The 26,763-nt window shown below is 49.5% G+C and overlaps 2 protein-coding genes across 2 annotated transcripts; one reads left to right on the top strand and one right to left on the bottom strand.

The window, feature by feature from the left end:
- Nucleotides 1–118: 118 nt before the first annotated feature.
- On the bottom strand, nucleotides 119–26,763 carry KEL (Kell metallo-endopeptidase (Kell blood group)). The gene is made up of 19 exons (XM_082472983.1): nucleotides 23,152–26,763; nucleotides 22,789–22,933; nucleotides 22,314–22,490; nucleotides 20,349–20,476; nucleotides 19,903–20,049; nucleotides 16,708–16,767; nucleotides 16,426–16,614; nucleotides 16,045–16,193; nucleotides 14,333–14,462; nucleotides 7,294–7,404; nucleotides 6,080–6,178; nucleotides 5,753–5,830; nucleotides 5,211–5,311; nucleotides 4,939–5,049; nucleotides 4,738–4,805; nucleotides 4,346–4,515; nucleotides 3,897–3,992; nucleotides 2,768–3,179; nucleotides 119–304 (listed from the first exon to the last, which is right to left on the bottom strand). Exons 1-18 carry the CDS (start codon nucleotides 23,197–23,199, stop codon nucleotides 3,018–3,020), a joined length of 2,169 nt encoding a protein of 722 aa, XP_082329109.1. The 5' UTR covers nucleotides 23,200–26,763; the 3' UTR covers nucleotides 119–304; nucleotides 2,768–3,017.
- On the top strand, nucleotides 289–2,714 carry LLCFC1 (LLLL and CFNLAS motif containing 1). Its single transcript, XM_082473185.1, has 2 exons — nucleotides 289–1,629; nucleotides 2,166–2,714. Exons 1-2 carry the CDS (start codon nucleotides 1,488–1,490, stop codon nucleotides 2,342–2,344), a joined length of 321 nt encoding a protein of 106 aa, XP_082329311.1. The 5' UTR covers nucleotides 289–1,487; the 3' UTR covers nucleotides 2,345–2,714.

Here is a 26,763-nt window from a genome sequence, read left to right on the forward strand (position 1 = left end):
CAGGGCCGCCTGCTTACTTGAATCTTGCCTCTCCCATCAGCAAGTGACCTCCTGTACCGCTCCCCAGTCACCCCGTCACCTGGCTTGGATCAACAGGAAGTACCCAGGAGGCCGTGTCGGCTGTCTGGGAGAGTCTCCCGATAAGCCTGTCTGCCGGCGTGGGCGGCATCCGTGGGAGGGAAGCTCCACGGGCCCTTTCATTTCTGCGATCCCCTCTTTCAGGAAGGGTACGTGTTTCTGCGCACATCCTCATCCCTGCATTTCCTTCAGGTGTGGGGTGCGTGGACGCCAGGAGTGGTGTGAGCTGGTGGTGATAGTTCCAACGTGTCTAAGACCCCCCTCCCACCTGTCCTGGCACCCCCTCCTGTCGCTCATGGCCAGTATCTGCCTCTGGTTATTCAGGGTGGGGCTTCATACTGTCTCCCCATCTCTCTGCTCCAGGAAGCAGACGCTAATTAGCCACAGCCCATTACCACCAACAGGTCTGTGCTCACCAGGGTCACGGGCAGGGCAGGCACTGGGACGTGAAGGTAGGTCTCTTGAGATCCGTTACTTGGGATCCTTGCCTCTGTCTGCCACACTGATTTTTCTCTGAAGACTGTAACTCCTCCCACCCTTTAGAGATTGAGTTTAGACACTGGGTCTCTTAACAACTTTTCCTCTGTGTCTGAGTACAGGAGGATGTGGAATGAGGGAAGACGGTGTTCAGTCTATCAGTACAAGAGGGCAATGGCTAGGATAGTGGGAAGTCCGGGAGAGGACGAGGAGTGAGAGAAAGGTTTCCACTTGGGTCCAAGGCACTCTGCTCTCTGTCTCTCTCTCACACCCAGAGCAGGTACCTATCCCCTCCTCCACCTACGCCCTCCCCCTCCTTCATTTCTGACGGACCTGAGTCTCATGCACAGCCCAGGACTTGAAGATCCCCATTTCGACATCCGGTCTGGGTCTCAGTTTATGCAAGTCGCTTTCCTTTGAGAAAGGTTGCACAGAGGAACGGAAAGGTGTGATATTTAGAATCTAAAGAATCGGCCAAGAGCCCTGCTCTGCGCCTTATTATCTGTGTGATCGTCAGTGGGCGAATCATTTCTTTTGTGAACCTCAGTTTCCTCATCTATAAAATGGGTATGGCAATACCGTGACTTTGAGTCCTGGTTACTATGTGGATCTAATGATATAATGGACGTGAAAGGACTCCACAAACTCTTAAGTCATTGCTGTGGCTCTGCACAGAATGGCCCACTGTGCTCATCCTAGAAGCCTCAGTTGCCCCCTGCTAGACACTCTCCACGCTCTTGCCTGCCAACGGAACTCTCCGAGAGGACGGGATGAGGGTCAGGCCCACGGCTGTGATGTCACAGAGCTCATGACATTAGAGGTCCTATGGAAGGGAAGGGGAGAAAACGGTGCTGGGAAGGGGTAAGGGCTGGGACAACGGACAGGGGAGGGAGGAGGGGGTCCTGCTGGGCACTGGGGACTAGGGAAGGCCCATGACTCCCCTGGGCTCCCAGCTCTGCAGGGCAGCATTCCTGGCATCCATCCTGCTGCTGCTGCGGGTCAAGGGGGTGAAGCCTCAGAAAGGGAGCCCAGGCCTGGACGAGAGCAGTCAGAAAGAGAAAACACCCTCTACAGGTAGGTGAAGAAGGGGGACGATGCCTGAAGCCGGGGACCAGATCTCTTTGGAGTCAGATCACTGGTCAGGCCAGAGGGAAAGCTGAGATAGGTTTGGGTTACGGGCGATCACCCCAGGCCCTACTACTGCAGTGTGAGTGTCGTGTAAAGGGTCTAGAGCCGCGGTTCCTCGCCAGGGCCACACTCAGGGTGTGCCGGGGCCAGCTGATGTGCATGGGGCCCTGTGAATACGGGAAGAGAGTCTTTGAAGTTCACCCTTCTCTACGTTGGTCCCTCACTCCCCAAATGAGGTAACACCTTGGAGGAGGCAGTTTGAATTGGCAGAGGGGAGTGCGTGCCCTTGAGTTGGGGCCATGGCTGCACACAGACCAGAAGAGACCCCCCAGATGGCGCATCGCCTCTGTGGTCAAGAACAAGGGTGTGGGCCGTTGGGCTCCCAGGTTCCCCAACGCCTTCCTCTTTCCAAGGCGGCCGGGGCGGGGGGCGGGGGCAGTCAGAAACAGTCCTTTCATGCTGTCCCCTGTCCCCTGCTTCAGACCAAGATCGAGAACAGTTTGAAGAGCACTTTGTGGCCTCCTCGGTGGGCGAGCTGTGGCAGGCAGTGGACATGACCCAGCAAGAGGACGACCAGACGTCAGAGGCGGTGGCAATCTGTGACCACCTGTTTGATCTTGCCTTCTGCTTTAATCTGGCCAGCATCGTGGTTTTTTTATGAGGGACATAGAGGCAGAGGTGGTGGCCTGGTTCCTGGATGAGGACCTGGACATCTACCTCCGCTTCACGATAGCTTACTGACCATCTCCCCGTGGGGCTCCGGAGCGCTTCTCCCGAGGGTAACGTAAATGCGGCTCACTGGCTCTTGCCCACGACCCTCCCCCTCAGGACGCAGCATCAGAGAGACCCCGTGCTGGCCTTTCAGCGGTCCATGGCCCCTGCCCACCTTCGTCCCCACGCTCTGAGGGCCTTCTCCAAGAGCCGAGACACCAGACCCCTGCCCTTCTCTCTTCCCCAGCCTCTCCTGGCTTTGTTCAGGACAACAGATTAGGGGTAGGGAGGCAGCAACAATAAAAGTAATAACAATCAAATCCTGGAACAATTGGGGGCAGCTTAATTTTGTCTCTAACCAGTTTCCACCGACCTTTAGCTCATTCACTGGTTCTTTCCTTGTCTCATGTCCTTGGAACTCTGCTTGGCAGTTTCTCCGCTGATTTTTTCTGACTTCTAGGCATCGGACATAGCAGGAAAGTGTTCTTAAGAGACAGGCAGAAGCCAAGGGCCAGCTTTTATTTTTGGAACAGAAGGGGAGAGGAGGTATTGCCCTGATTCCAGGGATGGGGCAGGGAGACGGGGATACACCTGTACTGAGGTCTCTTTGGGAGCCAGCTGGGTTACCAGAGTTGGCAGCGGCTGGAGGGGTTCATGAGGGTGCCATGGGGACAGTGGAAGTGTCTGGCGAAGGCTGGGCTGTTGCTTAGGGGCCCGTGGATTCGAAGGGTAGGAGGGCTGTGAGTGTCCTGAGGATCCTGGGTGCTGGGGCCCCTACACATCACCTGGGGAGAAAGAGAGGTCCATACAGGGTAAGGAGAACAGCAGGGTATCAGGGTCAGCAGGACATGGCAGACCTGGTGACCAGGTGGTAACTAGGGACAGCAAAGGTAAAAGCAGGGATAGCAATGCTCCGAGGGCCACACGGAGAAAGGAAGATATTTGCCATTTGCAGGTCATTTAATCTGGCAGTGGGTATCTGGGGAGGGCTGGTCTGTGCAATCATACCATTTGTAAGTGCCCTAGAGGTGGGTCTGTTGTAAGAACACTGTGTGGGTCTTTAAGTATCCTGAGGAATTGGGGACACTATCTGCTGAGGGAGAAGATGGCACTTAGCGGGGGTTATGTCAGGTGGGGACCCCACTGCGTGGCGAGGTCTCCGAGGAGGAATGTGGTCTACAGATTGTCTGTTAAGGCTCTTTTTGAAGGGATCTGTGTTTCTAGAAGAAATGAGAGAAGGTAAAAGTTGGGCTCATCTCAAGGAGGGATTTGGGAATAGAGTTGTTTTTCTTGTTTTGAAGGCAGTGCTGAATTTGGTAGAAGAATTTATAGTAGGATGAAGGGATGGTCCCAAGGGGACATGTGTGAAAGGATGACAGTGGGGATTTGTGCAGCAGAGGGTTGGTGGCATTGGGGGAAGATGTTTAACAATATCTGAGTGTTAACAATAGGGTATTTATCTGACATGGACTAAGCCCTGGTGGGAGATGTCGGCTGCCTACCTGGGCATAGCTTCGGAAGAAGAGTTGCCAGGGGCTGAAGTTCAGGTTGGGCAGGGTGGTCTCCCCACGGTACCATAATAGCCTCTTGTTGTATGCCTGGATATGGGAGCGGGATGGAGAGTCGCCCTTAGGCTCTAGATCCGTGGCCATCTGGAAATCTGATGCCCTACGCGCAATATCCAAAACCAGTTCGTGGTCCTTCTTCCCAAGTTCTGCACTGACACACTGCTCTGAGCCAGGAGAAAATGTACTTGCCGTGAGATCTATGGATCTAGAAAAGAGGGCTCTGTGGAGTTGGAGGGGGTCCTCAAGTTGCCGCCTGTTCGGTGGGGATGTGAAGGGCAGAAAGTTTTGCTATGTTTGTCTGAGGGATGGTGGAAGGAAAAACTGGGGACAGGCTGTCTAGTCTGCTGGTAAAACTAGATCGCAGCCCTTGGGATGTGAGTTACCTGCAGTGCAATGGCCAGTCCCCCCGTGTCTGCAGCATCCTCCAGGAACGTGCGGGAGCCATTGAAGAAGGTTCCGTTGGGTAATGGAAAGGCAGCATAGTGGCGCTCCAGGCACACTAGCGCCCCCTGTAGGGCATGGGTGTCACAGGCTGGGCAGCCCCCAGGGAATACTGTTGAAAATGGGGCAAGGGAATGAAATGGTGAGGCGTGATGCAGGGGTGAAGACATGGGGGTACCACAAAGTGGGCTGCCTCCCAGGAGCACTGCAAAGGCTTCAGAACTGCCCCCCCTGGAGCCCTCGCACAGCCTCCCTCCTCCCCCTCTAGGCTGCCTTTGGGGCCTTCACCTGGGTTCCCGATGGCCCCATCTCCCAACGGCCCACTGTTACTCACAGAGCTGGTAGAAGATGTGCAACAGCTCATGGGCCATAATGCTGCCGGCGGCGCCAAAGTTCACAGCTCTAGGGAGCAAGGGCTTGTCTTACCCTCAGAATCCTTCCAAGTTTTTGGCCCCAATTCTCCAACCATAAGTCGCATCCATCATTCATCATAACATTGGTCCACTGCTCTTGGGAAACTTAGAATGGCCCATACCTGGGGTAGCCAGGGTGGAAAAACGGGGGTTGGAGGAGTCCGGCTGGGAAGACCACCACATGGTCAGGTATTGAATAGTAAGCATTTACGCCCCAGGGGAGCACATGCCACCTGTGGAAAGAGCACATATGAATACCAGCTCTATCACTTACATGCCGTCCTTCTCAAATACTGTCACTGTTCCTGTTCCCCTGAGCCTCTGGCTTTCTTTCCTGCTAATTTTGGACGGCTATCTTTGGGATGCGGTCTCTGTGTCTCCCTCGCTCTCATACCTGTGGTTGGGGAAAGGCTGCAGGAAACTCCGGATGATTCTAGCTCGGCGGGATCGGACACAGCTCAGGAAGGACTGCAGGAAGCTGGGTCCAAGTTGTATCTGGGAGGAGGCAGGAGGCAACTCGAATACACGGAGACAAATGTAGATGCACACTGATATACCCTGATGCGGACATCTGAACCCAGACAGATAAGCCCTGATGCGTGGACATCCCCGGGATGGTGGAAAACCAGCGCCAGGACACCAGCGCCTGTGTGGTACAAACGGGCTTCACGCGTACCAGCACACAAACACTCAGGCAAGTCACACGAATGCATGGGTGCGAGTGCACACACACGCTCAACGTGACCTGCAAAGATTCTACTCTTCTGTTGGCAAGATCCATCGTGTGGCTATTCGCCCATCAGGCCCCAGCAGCGCCAGGGCAGGGAAGGGGTTTTTTAGGATCAGCTAGGGAAAATGACGGTCTGCCACTCTGGTGGATCAGGGTGGGTGAAGAATTTGAGGATTAAAGAGTAACTGGCAAGGGCAGGAACCCACATCGTTGTATTCTTGTCTGGCTGGGTCTGGCTTCAAGGCCCATTCCGGGGCCCCCATCTTCACCTGCAGCTGGGCGACCTGGGAAGAGACACAAAGGTGGAAGGAACCTAGCTGCCCCAAGTCTTATCAGAAGGAACCTCTCCTGCTCACTGCCCTGTCCCTTCCTTTGGTAGTGTCACCAGGATGTGTGTGCGGCATATTGGTGTTTATACTTGCCTTGTGCCCTTGTGCCTTGAGCACGCTCTTCCAGGCCCTGTGATCCCTTGATCCAACACTCAGTTCACACCTACTACACGTTCCCACACTGTCTGCTTCTCCTGGCCTTACCTTGTCCTGGGCCTTTGCCCGGGTCTCTTCATCCATCCAAGGAAGCGTTTGGAAGCGAGCGATGAGGGCGTCCTTGATTGCAGTGAATAATTCCATGGCCTGTGGGCAGGACGGGGCAGGGAGAAAGAAACAGGATGAAGATCAGCCTCAGTCCTGGGCCCTGCCCACTGGGCCTCTAGGAAGGGGCCTTGGCCCTGAGGAGCTGCCAGAAGGAGGAAGATCTCGGAAAGAGAAAGTGGAAAGTGATATCTACTAGATGACCAAAAACTCAGGGTACAGAGAGATGTGGGGATGCGAAGGAGGTACCAAGCACAGAAGGGGAAGGTGGCGACTGGTCACTCCTGACAGCTGACGGGGTAGACAGCTCCTTTCCGGGACACCGTCCTTTCTCTCGGCCAGGCAATCCTCTCAGAAAGTGGCGGGAGGAGGTGGACCGCCATCTGCTTCTCTGCTCTCGTGGGCCCTCGTCCTCACACCCTGTTTCTTACAGCCTGCATTTCCTCTCTCCATCTTCCGGGGTTCCTCAGCTTCGCAACAAGCTGAAGCCTGCCCAGCTTCACACCCTGACTGTGTACTTACTGCTTTCTCAGCCATCTACCATCGTGTGTATTTCCTTTCTTGATGGAGGAAAATGGATGACAACATTGGGAGCCTGAGTTCAAATCCTAACTCTGCTATTTGGTAGCTGTGCGATCTTGGGCAAGTTACTTAACCTCTCTGTGCTTCAGTTCTCTCTGCTTTAAAATTATAATAATAGTAGGAATTAAAGTAGTTGGTGCAAAGTGCTTATAAGAGTATCAGGCACATGGTAGGCACTGAAAAGTATTCAGTAGTTATTTATTGGCACTTCTTAAGATGATAGCATTCCATTCTGATGTCATTTCACGTGTTGTTAAAAAAAAAAACATAGGTAAACAAGGGGTAGGCTTAGAGGTCATGCAGTTCAATTTTCTCGTTTTATGGTTGAAGAAACACATGAGCAGGAAAGCTGGGTGACTTGTCCAGGTTAGTGCGTGTCGTGCGGACTTTGTGTCTCAGAGCTAAACCGTGCAGACCCTAGGGATGCAGCGTGTCCCTCTCTGGGTTCTCTCTCTAACTGCCTGATTCTCTGACCACAGAGACCATCGAGAAGAGCAAAGTCACTAGAACTAGGAGAGGATGGGTTGGCGGGGAAGGGGCAGAAGGACGTGGGCTGGGGAAGAGCCCTCACGTACAGCACTTCGGGTGCTGGGGCCGAAGGCCTCACGGACAAACAAGGCTGCCAGCGTAGGCTTGAAGAAGGCTTCTGTCTTCTCCACACACGTCATCCAGCGAGGGTGGGCGGGCTACAGAGACAAAGCTGGAATGAATGGCTCCCGCCAAGGCCTCTTCCTCATCCACTTTCCCAGGCCAGTCTTACCTAGACCTTCACCCCCAGAGCACGCTCTCTTTGCTGGACTTTCTGGGTCTGTCTCCCTTTATAACCCCTTTTGGTGACACACATGGGGTCATGCTGCTTAGCAAAAAGGGGCTCACATCTCCTCCAGGATTAGTCTCATGAGCCTGGGTTGGGCAAACTATCCTTGTCTGTTGCCTATTGAACTTGAAAGCAAGGCCGCTGGGAGCCATCATTCTGGATGACTGAAAGGCTCCTGGGAAGGACAGGACTAGAGCCAACCCTCTCACTTCAGCAGCTCTGCCTGCCACCCTGTCCCCGCCCACCATGCACAGGGCTTGCGGAGCCCAGCGGAGACTCCCACCCTCCCGAGCTTCTTTCCTTAAAAGAGAAATTGAAGAAGGAAAAGTCTCCCTGCCTCCTGCCTTCCTCCCCCACCCTCCAAATGGTTACTGAGGATCATATGGTAAGACCTTGTCTTATAAAGAAGAAAGTTATGAGAGTGAAATTGGGTTTTAGATGCCATATTATTTGGTGGGAGAAGAGGAAATAAGAAAAGACTAAATATACGAATTCAGAGCACTAAGACACTTTCTGCCAAATCAGGGAAAAGGATATAGGATGAGAGGATGGACGTCTTCAACTTCAAAGGCAGAGAAACGGTTAGACAAAAACTCAAAAGAGGGGACTTCCCTGGTGGCGCAGTGGTTAAGAATCCACCTGCCAATGCAGGGGACACAGGTTCGAGCCCTGGTCCGGGAAGATCCCACATGCCACGGAGCAACTAAGCCTGTGAGCCACAACTACTGAGCCTGTGCTCTAGAGCCCGCGAGCCGCAACTACCAAGCTCATGTGCTACAACTACTGAGCCCACGCACCTGGAGCCCGTGCTCCACAACAAGAGAAGCCACCACAATGAGAAGCCCACGCACTGCAATGAAGAGTAGCCCCCGCTCGCCACAACTAGAGAAACCCACGCACCACAACTAGAGAAACCCGCGTGCAGCAACGAAGACCCCACGTGGCCAAAAATAAATAAATAAATTTATTAAAAAAAAAAAAAAAAAAACTCAAAGAGGGCCTTGGCAACTGGGGTGGTTTTTAACACATGTTTGACCAGATACATATTACTGTCACAGGCGTTAGTTTCTGCAAAAATCCCCCGGTCAAATAATGTGTTAACAGCAGGATGGAAAGAATAAGAAACATAAGAGAGAGATGTTGGGGTGGATGGCTTTGAAGAGACGACCAAGCGCAGGCCCAGAGATGACGCAGGGCAGATGAGAAACAAACTCAGGAAGCTGGCCTAAGGGAAAGCTGAGCTGGGACTTAGGAAAAACCAGCTAACATGCTAATTTGGGCTGAGTGGGATGAAGTCACAAGACTTCATTCCTGTAACTTATTTATTCCCCCAGACCTCCTGGCAGGTAAGGTAGTTAGGCTTCCACCACGCATTCCGGTCCTAAGGTTGGAGAGAATTTATGGGGCCTCCAACGAAAGAGGAAATAGAAAGGAAGGCCACTGCTGCTGTCATTGAAGACACTCCCGGGCCTGCCTATTAGAATGTTTATCATTTTGGAGGTTGCTCCAGAGCCGGCTGCCCACATCTGTGCGTTCTTGTCTGTCCCCTCACCGTGAGACCTATTAAGGACCTTCTCCTGGTGAGGAGAAGGGACTCAGACACTTTCCATAGTGTATTACTTGGAGCTCTGAAACTCAAAAATGTGAAAAACAAATACAAATAGAAAGGCAACCTCGGTCTGATAGCCATGCCTGGGTCAAGTGCAGGTGCTGCTGGCCACCTTCGATGTCCATCCCCTGCAGGCCCCCGATGACAAGCTCGGCTCTGAGACTGCCTTTCATCAGACTGCTGCTGGGGGTGGAGGGCTGCACCCAGGACAGTAGCAAACACATCAGCCTTGAGCTTGGTAACGTGGACCTGCCTGCCCTTTCTACACCTCCTGGTTCTTGAGTTGTTTCCTGATCCCTTTTGCCAGTGCCTGCCCTTCTCTCCAACAACCTTTGCCTGTTCCATGCTGTTGCCCATAGCCCAGGCCACGGCAGGCCCTGACCTGGTTCCTGGAGAGTATGGGCACCACCTCGGACCACCCACTGCTCCCCCTGTGCCACTCTGGGATTCTTTTGGTCACAGCTGTGCTGAGTCATATGTTCTATGTGCAGGAAAATAACTTCCAGAATCTATAAATGAACATAAGTCTCAGGGGTGGAGGTTGGCAGGTTGTATATTCATCTGCTGGGGGTTATGAGTATCTGAGCTGTCTCTCAAGACATGGAGTGATAGAGTATACCACATTGATTGAAAATCGAGAAAAAGAAAAAAAATCATTGCTAAAATATAAAGGATGGAAGAAATACTTCAAACCCAGGATAATGAGGCTCAAAAGATTAATTTTAAGGAACAGAAAAAAGTTGCGGGAGTGGGAATGTGGGAGGGATGGATGGGAGTTTGGGATTAGCAGATGCAAACTATTATATACAGGATGGATAAACAACAAGGTCCTACTGTAGAGCGCAGGGAACTATATTCAAAACCCTGTGATAAACCACAATGGAAAAGGATATGAAAAAGAATGGATATATATGTGTAACTGAATCGCTTTGCTGTAGAGCAGAAGTTAACACAACACTCTAAATCAACTATACTTGAAAAAAAAATCTTTTAAAAAAGAAAGAAAAAAAGGTGCAGATACAAGCTTAGAACCATGAGTAATGACAGACATGATAAAAATCAGGAAAAATTCCAAGAGTCTGGAGAGAAGCAAATTTTTGCACAATTTTCAGTAAGGGGAAGGTAGATTTTAGAGATTACAGGTGAGTCAGGAATCCTTAATGTTAATTTCTAAACAAAATTCTAGAATGAATCATTAAACCGACTATTTTTGAACACGTGGAAAATAATGTGTAACTACTGAGGGCCAGCATAGCATCACTGAGGACAAATAATATCAAAATCCTTTTTAAATGTCATCACTTTTAAAGAATCATTAAATTAGGATAAACAGTAGATCAGGAGTCACAAACTCAAACAGGGGCCATGAGGTAACCAAAGTGAGAGAAGCAATCCAACATCAGAAGCCCAGGACAAGAAGGGGTACGGCAAACCGGAGAGAGGGACGCAGCCCTACTGGCTGCATCACTCAGCTCCAGTCATGTGTTGCCCCGGGAGACGGCTAGCTCAGTGCTGCCAGAGCTTCACATTGACAACAACAAAAAAGGCTGGAACTCTGACTCTTGCTGTGCCATCACCTAATATTTGAAAGCCGGCCGTTCATTAACAGTTTGTAAAAAGCTTTAAAGGCCAACAACACACATCTATGGGCCAGATTCAGCCTCAAGGACCACCGCAGTGCTCCCTCTGAGCAGAGAATTCAGTATTTACTAACTGTGGATTATTAACTTAAACCCTCATACTTCAGTTACGCCAGCTATAAAAATGAGCCTAATGCCTGTTCTGCCTTCCTCACAAAGCTGCTTGGGAGAGCAGGGGAAATACTACGTGCAACGTGCTCTGTAAATTCTAAAGTTCTACCCCACTCTGTTGGCACTATTTTGATTTCAAGATAGCAGTTGGTGAAACCAAAAATTACATCTTTGTGAAATCGATGGAGAAATCCACGTTAAATGACAGTGTGATCTGAGTGGATTCTGGCTGGCTGATCCATGAGGGAACGTCAGTGATTAATGACTCCAAGTTAGTACGAGCTGCCCCGACCACCCCACTGGACGCTGTAGCACGTCCTCACCAAGTGTGCCTCTCTCTCTTTCCTGTTTTATTTTTTCATAACACTTAACACCATCCAATATGTTTTATTCAGCTTACTGTCATTCTGCCTCCATTAGAATATAAGTGTTTGAGGGCAAGGATTTTTGTCTATTTTGTTCATGAAGATTCCCAAGAGCCTAGAGAAGTGTCTGGCATATAATAGGGGCTCAATTAACATTTGTTGCATAAATGAACTGACGACTCTACGCTAGGTCTTCAATAACCTGACCCAACACTCTTCCCTCTGCAGAATTTTACCAGTAATCTAGATGAAGATGCACTAAATAAAACCACGAATGACCCGAGGCAGAAATAACAGATCATTGAAACAAAGGCTAAAATTACCTGAATAAATTGGGATGTTGGGCTGAACGTGAACAGTTCACATTTAATGGGAAAAAATGTGAAGTTCTGCTTTTAATTCCCCAAACTCAGCTTCTCAAGTTTAATAAGAGGAAGACTTGGCTTAACAGCCAGTTTCATTGACGATATATTCAAAAGTCATATACAAAATACGGTCAGATAATGAGACCTAACAGTCCTTCTGAATAAGGGCATTATCCATTAGAATTCGTTCAGAAGAATACGGTGAGACATCTGTAATTAATAACCATTGGATAGAAATACAAATTTTGGTCAAATCAAGGCCAAAACCTTGGTGGTATCTTTTGACTCCACTTTCACTCTCACACCACACATCCATCAGGAAACACTGCTGCTTACCTTCAAAATATGATCTTTTAAAACATACAACAGATAAATCCCTCTATAGGCCCCTGTTACATGCAGAGAAAAACGCAGGTCCTCACAGTGACCTACCAGGCCCAGTATAATCCCCTGCTCCCCTCTCTGATTTCCTCCCTACTCTTATCCTATTTGCTTTCTCTGTTCCAGTTGTGCTGGCTTCCAGGCTGATTCTCAAACCCCCAGGCCAGGCTCCAGCAGCAGTAGGACAGCCTTGCCTGCAAGCCCAGTCACCTCTACTCAGCCACAGCCACCAGGAGGGTCCCTCACGCTGCACCAAGCCTTAGCCAGCCTGCCCCATGCCTTGTTGCAATGAAATGATATCCCTTTCTCTGCCGGAAAACCCGTTCTTCTCCCTAGACACTGCTTCCGTCCTACCTCCCGTTCAGATATCCCACTGATCATTTAAACCCACCCTCATCTCTCCCTCTTAGGAATTCCAAGAGTATCTAAACCAGAGTTTTCTCAGAACCCAGTGACGCCCATTCATTTACTTAGCGTATGACTGCTTTTGTGTTACAAGGACAGAGTTGAGTGGTTGCAACACAGATCACATAGACCACAAAGCCAAAAATATTTACTATCTTGACCTTTATAGAAAGAATTTGCCAAAGCATTTTTTGTTACCGCCCACTATTTCTCAATCCTGCACAGTTTGTGGTTAAAAATATGGCCTCACGGGTCAGACAGACCTGTTTTGGAGTGGGTTCCTTCACTTAGGAGCTGTGTGGTCTTGGGAACATTAACATGTCCTTTCTGAGGACCTTTCAGAGTGGTTCTGGGAGTAGTAAATAAAATAAGCAATGCCTGACACAGAGTAACTACTCAATGTATTTCAGCTTTTATTATTAATATGTGTCATACCTGGTGCTGTTCCAGACAGGTGAAAGGGCTTCACCAAGTCACAGAACTATTTGTTGGTAGGGTATGATTCAGCTTTTAAGCCCAAGGACAATTATATATCCTATTAGATATATAAGGATGTTTATAATATGTATATAAAGGGTATATATGTGTATAAAGGGTGGTGACTTTAGCAATTCATAAGGCTTCTAAGTTTTTTAAGTGTGAATTTCAATGTTGGCATTCTTAACACCTTTCAAGAAGTGCCACCAGGCCATGGTTCTGGGATTTCCAGGAAGTTGTTTGGTGCCAGGGATTTTGTTGCAACCCTAACTAAGAGGGGTTGGGGCTCTGTCTCTTCTGAGTCAAGGGAAAGGCTGAGCCAAAGGTTCTTGGGGACTAGCCTACTTGAGTGAAAATTCTAGGAAGTGTTTTGGTTTTTCTTTTTCTTTTTTTTTTAACAGTGATTAAGCACACAGACTCTGGAGCCAGACTTCCAGAGTTCAAATCCTAGCTCCAACAACTTACTAGGTATATTACCCCGAGCAAGATCCTTAACCTTTGGGTCTCAATTTACCCATCAATAAAACAGGGACAGAACCGTCTGCCCACCTCATGGAATTGTTGTGAGGATCAAATCAGCTCATATATCTAAAGGGCTTAGAAAAATGTCTAGCACATTTGAAAGTCTCAACAGGCAATAACTACATTCCAGTCCCTGTGTTCACAATTCCCTTCTCTGAATTCCACAGATATTTTCAGGTTGCCAAAGCCATGAGTTTCTTCAAGGCAGAGAAATGGTCCACAAATTACTAAGAAAAGAAACCCAGTGATTTTCAAGACTACCCTGAGGCCTTGCCTGAGGTTGGAGGGCATCTTATGTTCTAGACGCCTCCTCTTGGGATTGGATGTGTCGATCTAGGATTTCAAAGTTCTCAGTAACTGAGTGTGGACACAGTAGACTTCGGTTAGTGGAGTGCGTTTGGTACAGCTCCCTCCTCTGATACGTTGGGATCTGCACCACGAAGCCCACGGTGTGGCTGACAGAACCCCCGGGATGTCAGAGATGAGCTCTTTGTGAAGCACATTTGGACATGGAACACTGGAGTCACCTAGACAAGGGGAAGGCCCCTGCTCGCTACACCCGCCTCTTACTCCAGTGAACCCTAGGCTGTATGTCCGGCTCCTCAAATCACAGCGCTCAGGATAACCAGGCAAATAGTCTAGGGGTCATGACAAAGGAAAAGCAGATCTTGATCACTTTAGAGCTTTATATCTAGACTTTAACACTCAGCAAAAGGCCCTCGAGGTAGCCAGACGTGTGCCTAAGGCTCTGGTCGCTGGTGCCTCAGCTCTCAGTGTAAGCCTTGAGTGCCTCCATGAGAGCCCAGACACTGGGGCATCTATCTTCATGCCCCTCCCTGAGGGGGCTATGACCAGGTTTATCCCCCCAAATGACAGATGCTCCTTTAGCCCCCCGGGAGAATTCCTCTCCTCCTCTCCTCACCGTGGGTGGTCGTCCTGTCAGCTCCCCCAGTTTCTGGCTCAGCAATCTACGTGCCTCTTGGAATTTACTGTCCAGGGCTGGAGAAAGGGTCCCCACCAGACCCAAGATCATGTGGCTCTGCAGAAAGTCCCTGTGGAGAGAAAAGAGACCCACAATATACCCCCGGGCTCTGGGGAAACCACCAGAAAAGCTTCCCCTTGTATAGGTCACCTTGATACTCCCGGGGAAGCCCTTCTCTGTATTTATAGAGAATAACTACTTCACATGTGAACACGTCAAGAAGGGCTTTTCTTTATCTTTTTTTTTTTTTTTTTACCCTAGTTTAAAAATACTTTACTGCTAAAAAATTCCAAAACAATTAGAGTATCATCAAAGTTCACTGATCACAGATCACTTTAACAATTAAAATAATACTGAAAAAGGGTGAAATGTTGCAAGAATCACCCAAATGTGACCCAGAGACATGAAGTGAGCAAATGCCATTGGAAAAATGGTGCCCACAGACTTGCTTGACACAGGGTTGCCACAAACCTTTCCTTTGTAAAAAACCACAGCCTCTACAAAGTAAAATACAGCGAAGCAAAATTAAATGTTATCAACTATAGTCACCATGTTGTACATTAGATCCTGAGACTTTGTTCATCTTACAACTGAAGGTTGGTACCCTTTCACCAACCTCTCCCTATTTCCCCACCCTTCAGCCCCTGGCAACCACTGTTCAAAACTTTTGTCAGTTTTAAGGAGAGCTTTTCTTGATGTGGATTGGGCTGGAGTGGAGAATGATAGAAGAAAGAACCAGATGAAGAGGCGGACCTCTCAAGTCACAGCGGGGGAAGGATCTGGGCTAGTTGAAGGCTGGACTTAGATTCAACCAAACAGATTCAGCTACTTCCACAACCAAGAAACCTCAGTTCATCTTAAGATGCATCTTCTAAGAGCAGCAAAGCTGGGATCCAGGACCTTTCTCTGCCCTGCTGGCAACTCTCTCACCGGGTTTGATCTGTATCCTTACATAGACCTGCTCCCACCTGCGTGAATGGTTGTTTGCTTCTCCTTGAAAGAATTTCTAGACGTTGCTGCCACTGAGTTACTATGAAGATGGGCTTTGAGCCCAAGGCCCTGGAAGGAAGTCACTGCCTCCAAGTGGTGGCCACACAGTATCAGGGACAGCAGTGAGCCCAACACGGAACCTCACTCTCCCTCCTCCCACCTCCCTCGACGTCCTGATCTTTCCCACAGGGCCCCAGAATCCTCTCACTACAGATGAGAAACAGCCTCTCCCCCAGGTTCTTCCCAGCCTTCACCTCCTCCATCTACTCATCCCATGTACCACCTCCTCCCACCCACACCCCTCAGCTGCTGACAAGACATAAACGCCCAGCTGTCCCCAGCAACTGGGCTTCGAGCATCTCCCACAGCCCAGAGGTTCTTCACAGGCTGGGTGCTACTCCCAGCAAACCCCATGTCTTGTCAGATACCTGGATCCCTCGTTTCGCGTGTGTTTCCCTACCCCATGCCCCCCAAGCCCCTCTTCCTGTTTCCACCATGTCTTCCTGGGCCGTCCATCCCACCCCCTCTCTGCCCCCATATGGCCCCAGATCCCTCCCATCTTTCTGCAAGGCCCTTACTAGCCTGCATTCTCCAGTCTTCTTTGTCCCTGAGACCTCCAGTCCTCAGACCCTCTTTCCATCACCCTCCCACGTGGGGCAAACCTGTGCTTCGACAGCTGCTTTTCAACCAGTTGCGACATGTTTTTCAAATACTCCAGGTCATGGACTGCGACGGGATGAGAGGGGCTCAGGGACATTGGTGCGAATGTCGCTTGCAAGCAGGACAACCAATCGATGGCAGGGGCCATTTCCTTAAAGGAGGGATACGGAGGCTTGGGGGGACAGGAAAGGAGGAGAGGGGGCATGCCCTCCCTCAGGTCGGAAAGGGAGTGGGGAGGGGGGTGGTTGAGGGAAAGGATGGAGCCGGGAAAGTTAGGGATGGAATGGAATTAAGGAAATAAGGAGAAAGAAGACAAGAAGGTCAAGAAAGTTTGGGAGCGAGACCCTCATGCCCATCTGCCTCCGGTCCCTGGTTCAAGGTACCTGCAGTTGGTCAATCGTGACCATCTGGAAGAGCTTTCCCTGTGCCTGCTGCTGCTCCGGGGTCCTCAGAAACTGGTACAGCTGTGAGTTAATGGAGATGGAAAAGGAGGCGTGTTCTCCCACCTTGTTTGGGTCTCCTCCCAGCAAGGTTCCCAGGCGATTCAGGTAAGTCAGGTATTCCCGCAGGATCTGGGGGAGAGGCAACCTCAGTCACAGCCACCATTGGCCCCTGCCTTTCTCTAGCACAAGAGGTCAGGACCTTGGTCCCCAGTGCCATCTTACCTGGGCATAGTTCATTTCCTGCTTTTGCTTGAGGGGAACGTCAAACTCTGGCTGGTCTATCTGGACACAAGAGAGACTGAGAGAAGTGGGGAATGTGGAGGAAGGAGAGGACAGGTGTGGGGAGATGGGGATTCCTCAGGAAGATGGCCCCAGGAGATGGACTAAAGGGGGCACAGAGGAGGAGCCAGAGAGCAAAGAAAGGCAGGGATTGGGGGCGAGGGACATGGGGGAAGAGTACAGACATGCAAATGTGCAAAGAAGGTATTTCAGCCAGTGTGGGGCTGCTCAGCAAGAGAGAAGCATGATAACCCATGTCCTGTAGGGAGTCACTGTCTGTGCCACGGCCAGGTCTAGGGTAGAGGGAGTGAGAGACCCGTCTCAGGTGCAAAATTTGAGAGGCACTGAAAACTCAGTAATCAAGATCGATAATATCTTAATTGAAATTTTCAAAATCTAAATTAATGCTAAAAATCCCCACAAAATAAAATAGCAAAGCTTTGCTCATCATGTATTTTTCCCAAAAATCCACAATGCATTTTTGATCATTTTTTTTTTAAATTGTAGATGTTTCCCCAAAAGTCCGCAACAGAGTTTTGATCCATTGTTTTTTCAAAAAAAAAATCCACGATGAACAAAAATTTGATATTTTGTTCATCATGGATTTTTGCATTGATTTTGACATTTAAAAAAATATTTATTTATGGGACTTCTCTGGTGGCACAGTGGTTAGGAATCCACCTGCCAACGCAGGGGACACGGGTTCGAGCCCTGGTCTGGGAGGATCCCACATGCCGCAGAGCAACTGGGCCCGTGTGCCACAATTACTGAGCCTGCGCTCTATAGCCCGTGAGCCACAACTACTGAGCCCGTGTGCCGCAACTACTGAAGCCTGCGCGCCTAGAGCCTGTGCTCCGCAACAAGAGAAGCCACTGCAATGAGAAAAAAAAAAAAAAAAAAAAAATTTATTGAAATACTATTTATCTTGATTAGTGAGTTTTGGTACCCTCTTAAATTCTGCACCCCAGGCAAGTAGCCCACTACCCTCACGTGCTTCACCCTACTTCTGACATCGGTGTGTCCTTGTTTCTATCCCGAAGATCTTTGCTCTCACGTTTTTTGTTTTACTTCTCCGACTTCAATAGCCTACTCCCACCTGGAGCTACATACTTTTCTGCTATCTTGAATAAAGCTTTCACTTGACTCCTTTGTCACATTTTCTGTCCAAACTTTAAAGAACTAAAAGTCATCTATGCCTTTGCTTCCGCTTCCTTACCTTCCTCCTAACTCCATAAAATCTGAGTCCATTTCCATGACTATTTTGATGCTATGTCTAGAAGGTTTCCAATGGTGTCTTCTCATTCCTTATTTTCTAAGCTCAGAAGTCTCTGCAATCAAAGATAACCCCTCCCTCCTGAACTGGTCTCTCCCCTGTCCTGGTGGCTCAGCTGAGCTGGTCTGACTCCCACCTCCTGGCCGTTCTTACTCTTCTCCGGCACCACCTCATCAGGGTACTCCCTCTGTACTTCACTCTCTCTACCTGTATTTCCCCTCAGAGACCATTCAGTCTCAAGGTGACGGGAACCACCCTCCTCCCATTCACACCAAACCAACACCGTGGGGTCACTGTCTAGTTTCTCCATTTCTCTTATTGATATTCAGTCAGTCACCAGGTCCTGTCGAATCATCGTGGACCATCCATCACCACTAGGACGAGGATGTAGGTAGTTGCCTACATCCTCACGCCTGGCCTCACTTTCCACTTCTGCCACAATCGTCTTAGTTCAGAATCAAGGTGGCTCATCTAGCTGCCTCAGCACCTCTAGGTTGACCTCAAAAACCGCTGACTGTACTTGGGCTCTATGTACAACCATCATATTTGAAAGGCCTCTGTAGCTCTTTTTTTTCTATTATGTCAAAAGTTATCACCTCAGTCCAGTGTCGTAGGCCGGGAATAATCAGTCTCAACTTCATGTCTTCAGCCTTACTTTTACCTTCCACTGCACCCCACCCCTACCCGCAAATCCTCTGTTCAACAGACCAGCCTCCTTGCTGACCCCACAGAGGGGTCACACCATTCCAGGCTCTTCCTTTAGCTCAGGACTTCCCCGCAGCCCTTATAAGGCCCTTTAGCTTCACTGTCAGCTGTAGGAATCAACCAGGCCTCAGGGCTCAGCCCACACTCTCCCTCCTTTGAGCTTCTCCTTAACCATTTCAGGTCTTAACCAATTTCCAAAGGCCACACCAGTTAAACTCTTCAGCACATCCTTTAGAACTGAATTTGAGAATGCCTCGTGTGCATTATCAGTTCTTGTATATTCATCCTCATATAATTTCGCGGCATTTTTCAAAGTAGGGGCCAAATATATAGGGTCACACTGCCTACCACAATACCGATGCCTCCAAGGTTTTAATTTTTTTTACCCGCTCAACAAACACCTGGTGTGGGCCTCTAGATGCCTGGCCCTGTGCTAGGTCCCGAGGACCTGAGCTGAATAAGCTGTGGGCCTGTTCTTAAGAGGCTCAGTCTTCAACACAGTGCTAAATGCTGAGATGACAGGAAATGGGAGAACAGAGGGGTTCACCTACATCTCAGCCGGGGTTTCAGTGAAGATTTCCTGGAAGGGATAGTAATCAAGGCCAAAATTTGAAAAATAGGTATGAGTTTTTGTGTAGCGTTGCAGGCAAAGGGAGCCATGTATGCAAAGAACTGAAGAATATCCTTGGAGCTGTAAGTGAGCGAGCATGGCTTGGGGTATAAGGAGGAGATAAGGCTGGAGGAGTTTGTAAGGGTCAGACTTGCAAGGCTTTGCTAAGGATTAAGAACCAGATCCTGATGACCTAGTGAGCCATTTAAGGCATTTAAACAGAGACAACAGCATAATTAGCTCTTGGTTTAGAAAGGGCCCTCTGGGGAAAATGAAAACTAAATGATAGGAGGGCAATACTGGAGACAGGGGAACTAGCTGAGAGACCCTGGGGGTGATTCAGAGAAGCAACAAGGAAGACCAAGACTCCTTCTGTCTTCCCAGAACTGGCCCTGCTGCTCCTTTCCCTAATCTCACCTAAAGTCCCTGGTTCTCACATCAATAATTTCCCTAAAGATAAGTCTCTTCCCTGGATTGCACATTTTTCCTCTCAGAGGAAATCTGAGTCAGGCCCAGGTTTTACTGCATTTTTTGCCAGTGCCTCCCTCACCTGGATGACTGGCGTGTACGGAGGGGTGGGAAGAGGTCGCAAATAGGCTCTGAAGAATGGGAAGTGACCATATTGACTCATCAGAAGGCTCAGAGTTCGGTTAAAGTCTAAGGGAGTCCAATTACCGGAGATTGGCCAGCCTCCAAGCTGGGAAGAAGAGAGAGAGGGCTCAGCGCAGGGACAGTCTCTGAGACCAACCCCGCCACCACCACTGCTACTTCCTGACCTCTACTCTGAGTCCCTTAACCCCTTTAGGGCTCCACCTCTATCCCTCTTTCCCTACCCTCACCCAAGGTCCTAATACATCCACAGGCCATTGCCATTTCCGTCTCCCTCCCAAATCCCTAGGAAAGAGACCCATCCTCTAGGGGGAAAAAATGGCAGCCTTGAACATACGTTGGTCCTGAGTGTTATGCATCCAGAAAAGTTGATGCCCCAGGTCTCACCTCCTCAATAACTTGTCTGAGGGGACCAGCCCCTGCAGCCTCAATGGCACCTGTGTCCATGCAGGAGTTGTAGAATTGGAAGGCTTTCTCCTCCCCAGAGAAGTCCAGGCGCCAGGAACCTGGGGCTTCTAGAAAGGAAATGTGGGAGAATTAAAGGAGTGGGGCAGCAAGGAAACCAGCCGGGAAGGTGGGAGACAGAAAGGTTATAGGAAAGGGAAGACTTCCAGGGATAAAGAGGGAAGGGGAGAAAGAGAGGGATGAGGAAAACTGGGAAGATGGGATGAGCTGGATCAACTTGATGGAAGAAAAAGAGCTGGGAATGGGAGCACGGAGAAGACAGTGAGGAAGGTAAAGGAAAGGTGAGGGAATTCCCTGGCGGTCCAGTGGTTAGGATTCCATACTCTCACTGCCGAGGGCCCGGGTTCAATCCCTGGTTGGGGAACTAAGATCCCACATCCCACAAGCCGAGCAGCGCGACCAAAAAAAAAACAAAACAAAAGGAGGAAAGGTGAGAAAGGAAATAAAGACGAAAAGACAGGGAAGGAAATAAAAGAGATGGAATAAGTAGAGTATGGAAAAAGGAGAAAGTAGAAATGAGAGGCAGGAGGGAGATGAATGAAGGAATTAGAAATATTGGGGAAATCAGAGGACTTCTGAGGGATCGGAGAGAGGAAAGCTCATGAGGAAATGTTTAGCAAAGAGAAAAAATAGGGGCAGGCTCCCCTAGTCTGGACTCTCCCCTCTCTTTGATCCCAGGAAACAAACAAACAAACACAGGACAATAAGCCAAACACAAACCCATTTGAATCCTCCACCTTCTAATATCTAACACCTCTCCCTCAGTCCCCCTGACATCCTTTCATTCTATCATGGGCAGCAGAATTTGTCCGAAGCGTATTTTTTCTTTTCATCTCCATACCTTAAGTGAAAGCGTGCCCCTCTACCATGCAGGGAATACCCACCTCCACTTTTTTCCCATCAAAAGAAGGAGGGCAAAGGGATACATTTATTTCTTCCAGATTCCAATTGATACCGTCAACAGGTTCTCTGGGTTCCCATATGCAGGAAATGCATTCCTTTTGTTACATGCTTACTCCCAAATCCTCGCCACCATCCACCAACTTCCTGGGACCAACTTCCTACTTCCTATGTGGCCTTGGTTCCTCCCTCACAGTTTTCCTCTCAGTTCTTTTCAACACAGTCACCATCTACAGGAATCTTCTTACCTCCAGGTTTTTTAACTTGGTCCTCCTCTCCCTCCAGCATCTCTTTTGTGCCCATCTATATTCATTCATTTACACACAACCCAATAAAGACCCCTCCATCACTTCTCGCCCACTACGCCACTTCTTTCCTCCCACCATCATCTCCAATCGCTCATCTCCATCATCCCAATTCAGTTTCTTCCAGTTCAACGTGCACACCATGGTCCAAGGTTTCAGGGAGAACAGGATATAATGGTGAGAAGAGGGGGGTCTGGGAAGCGATGGGAGGGAGAGGATAACACTGACAAGGGCGCATTAGGAGACAAGAAGGGTTTGAAGGCTGGACAATGAGAGTGATGGAGAGAAAGAGTAAAGTGCAACAGGTGTTGAGGAGATGCCAGTGTGGGAAGACACCTGGCATAGGGTAGAAATTGAAAATTTAAGGGAGATAACACAGAAGATGGAACTTGGTGAAAGGGAGAACTTGGAGAGAATGGAGCAATCGTGGATAAATGGGAAAGGAGAGAGGATAGGGATTAGGTAAAGAAAAGATGAAGGGAGGGACAAGAAGAGACGGAAGAGAGGTGGTACCTGCGGTGAAATGTACGGTGATGGTGAAGCAAACCTAGCAGTTCCCTGAGAGCCAATGGAGGATGGTGCAAACCGGGTGTTCCACAGGCACACAGGCTTGGAACAGTTGTGACCATTCTAGGCTCAGCGGCACCCACGGCAAGAGAATCTTCCACCCTGATTTCCTTACCCAGTATTCTCTGAAGTCGGTGCTTGTTCTCCTTTGCAAGAGCCTGAAAAGAACTAGTGGTCCTGTTGGTGTTTCCACAGGCAAAGCTAAAGAAATCAGTGCAGGGGGCCACACTGGTGTTTCCAGAGGCCAGGTAAAGACTCAGGAGGTCCCGACACACAGGCGTCTCACAGTGGGCTGTGGGGAAAAGCTCAGAGCTGGGAAAGAGAAAGTGATGAGGGCTCCCCCAAGGGGCTAAGCAAAGGAATGTCTGGTGAGGGAAAGGGACAGAGATCCTGGTGAGGAGGAAACGGTCTGACTGGCGACCAGGAGCGTGATTCAAGGGGGAGGAGGTCGGGAACCCGGGGCCCCGGAGGGTCAGGATGAGTGGCAGTTAAGTCAGTGGACACAGAGCCTCAGGATGATGGATGGACGGACGGGGTCCAAGAATGAGGGAGGGCTGAGTGGGTTGTGGGAGATCTAGGATCTTGCTTACCAGGACCACAGCCCTGGAAAACGTAGCCCCAAAGCAGCAGAGAACCACCAAGGATTAGACTGAAAAGCAGGACTGTCATTAGCGCTCGCCTGGCCATCGCCCACTGTCCGCCCTGTACGGTGGGCAGCCCCTCTTCTGGAGATCTCTGCGCAGAGAACCAGGAGGTGAAAACCACGAGATGGAGAGGATTGGGAGAGGGGTGGGGAAAGGGAGGGGGAGAGGAGAAAGAAGGAACGGTTAGTGCTAGGGCCCCTTTGTATGGAGATAACACCCCTCATTATCCCGAACCCAGCCCTCTTTGGACCCTGGGAGCTGGCAGGGTTGTCATAAATCTGCCCCGCACAGGTCACAGAGGTCACTTACCTCCCGTCTCCTGCGAGGCCCCGCTCCACTTGCTGGCTCAGACCCCATGGCTCTCCCCCACTCGTCTCCACCCTCCTGAACTGAATGAGGAGGAGGGAGGACAGACAAGCTGGTTCAGGAAGGGGGGACATTAAAGAGAGTTATATCAGGCCATTTTGACACCTCCTCCCCCATACACACACACACACACACACACACACACACACGCACACACTTGTGTATCTGCACGCCAGGGCAGTGTTCCCAGAAGTGCTTCAGAAGGAACCTCTCCCCTAAAGGTATCCCTAACCTCCCTCCCTCGCCCGTCACCTCCCTCTCCTTCACCGTTCCTATTCTCCAAGCCTCACATCCCTCCTCTCCAGGGGCAGGCAGGGCGCTCACACACACCATCCAGCCCCACCTCCCGCCCTAGGCATCTGACTCCAAAAGGGAACGGCTTTCTCCAGGGGACTTGCCGTCTGTCTGGCCTTTTCTCTGGCTCCCAGAATCCTTCCTGGTCCTGCTCTAGGTGCTGAGCCTGAGGACGGGGATTCAGGAAACGGCCTCCCTCCTACCCCACCCCAGTTCCTTTTTCCTGGAGAAAGGGCGCTTCTGCCACCTGGCGCCCCTGTGCCGCTCACAAGCCATTGGCCTCTGGGTGGAGCCTCTTTATCAGTGAGGAGACACCCCAGCCTCTCCTCCACCTTTATCTCTGCCTCTCAGAGGAGACGAGGGAGGGAGACTTCACTCCCCAAGCAGTCTTGCCCTGGGTGGCTCCTCTTGCCCTGCTCTGTGCCTCTGCTCACAGAGTTTCTTTATTTCTGAAATATTCTTTCTTCTCTCCTTTCTTCTACGATTGAAACCTCTTGAGTCCTTCAATTCTCAGGTCAAATGCCACCTTCCCTGGGAGGTCTCCCTGCTCCACGCCCATTCCCCCTGCTCCCAAGCATGCCTGATGTCTTCCCTGGTGTGTCAGAGCCCTGCTGGCTGCAGGCAAAGCAGTCCATGAAAAAGCCCAACAAACTAGGACATCTGCTAATTACTAGCCCTGTGACAATGAACAAGCCACTTAAACTCTCAGGCAGGTAAGTTTTGTCATTTGGAAAATGAGGATGATATTTGCCTTTGAATATCTCACACGGTCTCATACCTTCTACAAAGAGTAAAGTGTGGACAAAGAATATCACCTGTCATCTTAGTAAACAAAGGATGTTACAGCCATAAAGCCATTAGCTACTGCAGCCGGCCCAATGGTGCATGCAGAGAGGACTCAGGATGGGGAAAAACAGGATCCTGGCCCTAGATAGTAAAGTGCGTATGAAAGGAATAATTTCTATAAGTCCAGACTCTTGCATCTTCCCATACATAGAAAGACACTAAATTCATTAACTTGAGATGTCTGGTTTTTCTTTAATTAGCAGTAAAACTCCTATATATCCTGGCTCCTCCCTTACCTCTTTGGAACAGTCCCTGAGAGCTGAGAGGCTGTACCCTGGGCTTAAGTCCTCCGTAAGTCCATTAAGTAAAACATAATTCTCAACTTGTAGGTTGTGCATTTTTTTTCAGTCGACAGAGGCATGACTGACCCTCTAGTTCTATTACCCAGGTGGCTTGTATCTTCGTCTCCCTGTTGACTGCAAACTCTTTGGTAGCAGGGTCAATGTCCCTTTTTCCTTCACACCCACCTAAGATGTTTCATAAATACTTGTAGGAATGAATTGCATTCTAAGCCAGAAATTCTCTTTCCCACATCATACTGAGTCTTCACCTGGGGTCTTAGCACATTTCTGAAAGAAAGTATTTCACCTCTGTCCCTTGTTTCCCCATCTCAGGCAAAATGGAACTTACTAGGATAGTCACACTAATGATACCTTGACAGTTATTTCCCCATCAGCACTGTGCTATGGTGCACTTGCTAGGATGGGGTAAGGACGGCTCTGTGGCTGGAGAAGAGGAATAAAGCTCCTATGCTGATGGGCGGCATATTGTAAAGCATCATGAGAGTCGGTGAAGAAAAGGCACGACTTCACACGTTAGAATAAAAAGGGACTGAAGGATTTGAGGAAGAGTGTGACATAATGAATATCTGCAAAAGGCTGGTGTGGTCCTGGGGATCTGGATTGATTAGATAAAAGACAAGAGAAACAGTGCTGGTTCGGTGGTACAGGAGTGATGAAGTGCTGCCTGGCCCAGGGTGAGGGCAGAGGGAGGGAAATATATGGAAAAAAAACACTTATAGAGGAAAATAAAGTCACAGAAACCGATTGAAGGGGGGTGGTGTATAACAGCCGCAAATGAGCTTCCGAGTTTATTTCTGGATGTCTACGAGAAGAGTGACGCCAGTTGGTTAAGCACGGAGAGCAAAATGATGATTCAGGATTTTAGAGGTTTCTGCTCTGTTTGGATACAAATCCATCGTACCTTCTCTATTCCCTTCTCCAAAAGTCCAGTACTCTACCCATGGACTTCTAGCTTCCTTCACACCTACTCCCCTCCCCTCTCCTTTTCCACCAACCAAGTCCTCTGGGCTGAAGTTTCTCTAGGAAAATGATAACAGGGACAATTCAGATTGGATAAGAGCAAGTTGAGGCGCAAGCGCGCTGTGGGACGTCAGCCCTGTCAACAGCCCCCCTGGCCTGGGCTTAGGCTCTGAGCCAACCGTGGAGATACCAGGCGTCAGGCCACCCCTCCCTACCCTGCTGCCACCTAAAGGCAGAGTAACCCCTGTTCTGGTTGCTGCCTCTGGAGCAGGAGGCCCCTTATCTCCCACGTCCTGCTCTGCAGCGTCATCTCCGCCACCGCAGCCATTCCCGGTCCCACCAAGCGCCTCCACGCAGCCCTGAGGCAGCTCTAGCTCGCAACCAACCCCGGGCTCAGGGAGCAGACACACACGTATCTTCGCAGACACTGCCTCCTGCTTGCTCTCACTGTTTTGTCCAGTCCATTCTAAGCCCAGGATCTTTTGTTTGATACCATAATGATGTCCAAATAATAAGAGCAATATTTATAACAAAATATTTACTGACTACTTCCTATGGTGCAGGGACTACCATGAATGCTTTGTTTACCTATATTTTTCCATTCTGTCTTCACAGTAATTCTTTGAAGGAGATAAGATCTATTTCCCCCAGTTTACAGATGAGAAAACAGAGCTACATGGAAGTACAGTAAACCTACCCAAAGTTATAAAGTCAGTAACCATCAGAGCTGGGAATGGAACCACAGCCTTAACAATTGAACCTCTTGGTCATTAAGATTCCGTTTTTGGAAGTCTCTTCCTAGTCGGTCTTCCTTTGTCTAAACTCTTTAAACTATCCTTCATGGCTTGACCTTGTTCTGTGACTGCCTTGGGGGCTGTTATTCTCCAAACACTCAAACATCTAATTTCCCCTTTTGAAGATTGTGGCCTTTGTTGTCTGTCCACAATCAGCTACCATCTACAGTGGTTAAGGTATCAAAATCAAGAATGGGCCGTTTATCTACATATGGTGGCACTCTCAGGTGTACACATCTACGATCACTTGATTTTGGTGATAACAACTAAGAAGCTACCTCCTAAGGGCAATAAACCTGGTTCTGAATGAGCCACAGGAGGCCTTGATGTCACAGGCAATGCTGGGGATTGACAAGATG

The sequence above is a fragment of the Balaenoptera physalus genome (assembly GCF_965194825.1).
Source record: "Balaenoptera physalus genome assembly, chromosome: 8".
Lineage (NCBI taxonomy): Eukaryota > Metazoa > Chordata > Mammalia > Artiodactyla > Balaenopteridae > Balaenoptera > Balaenoptera physalus.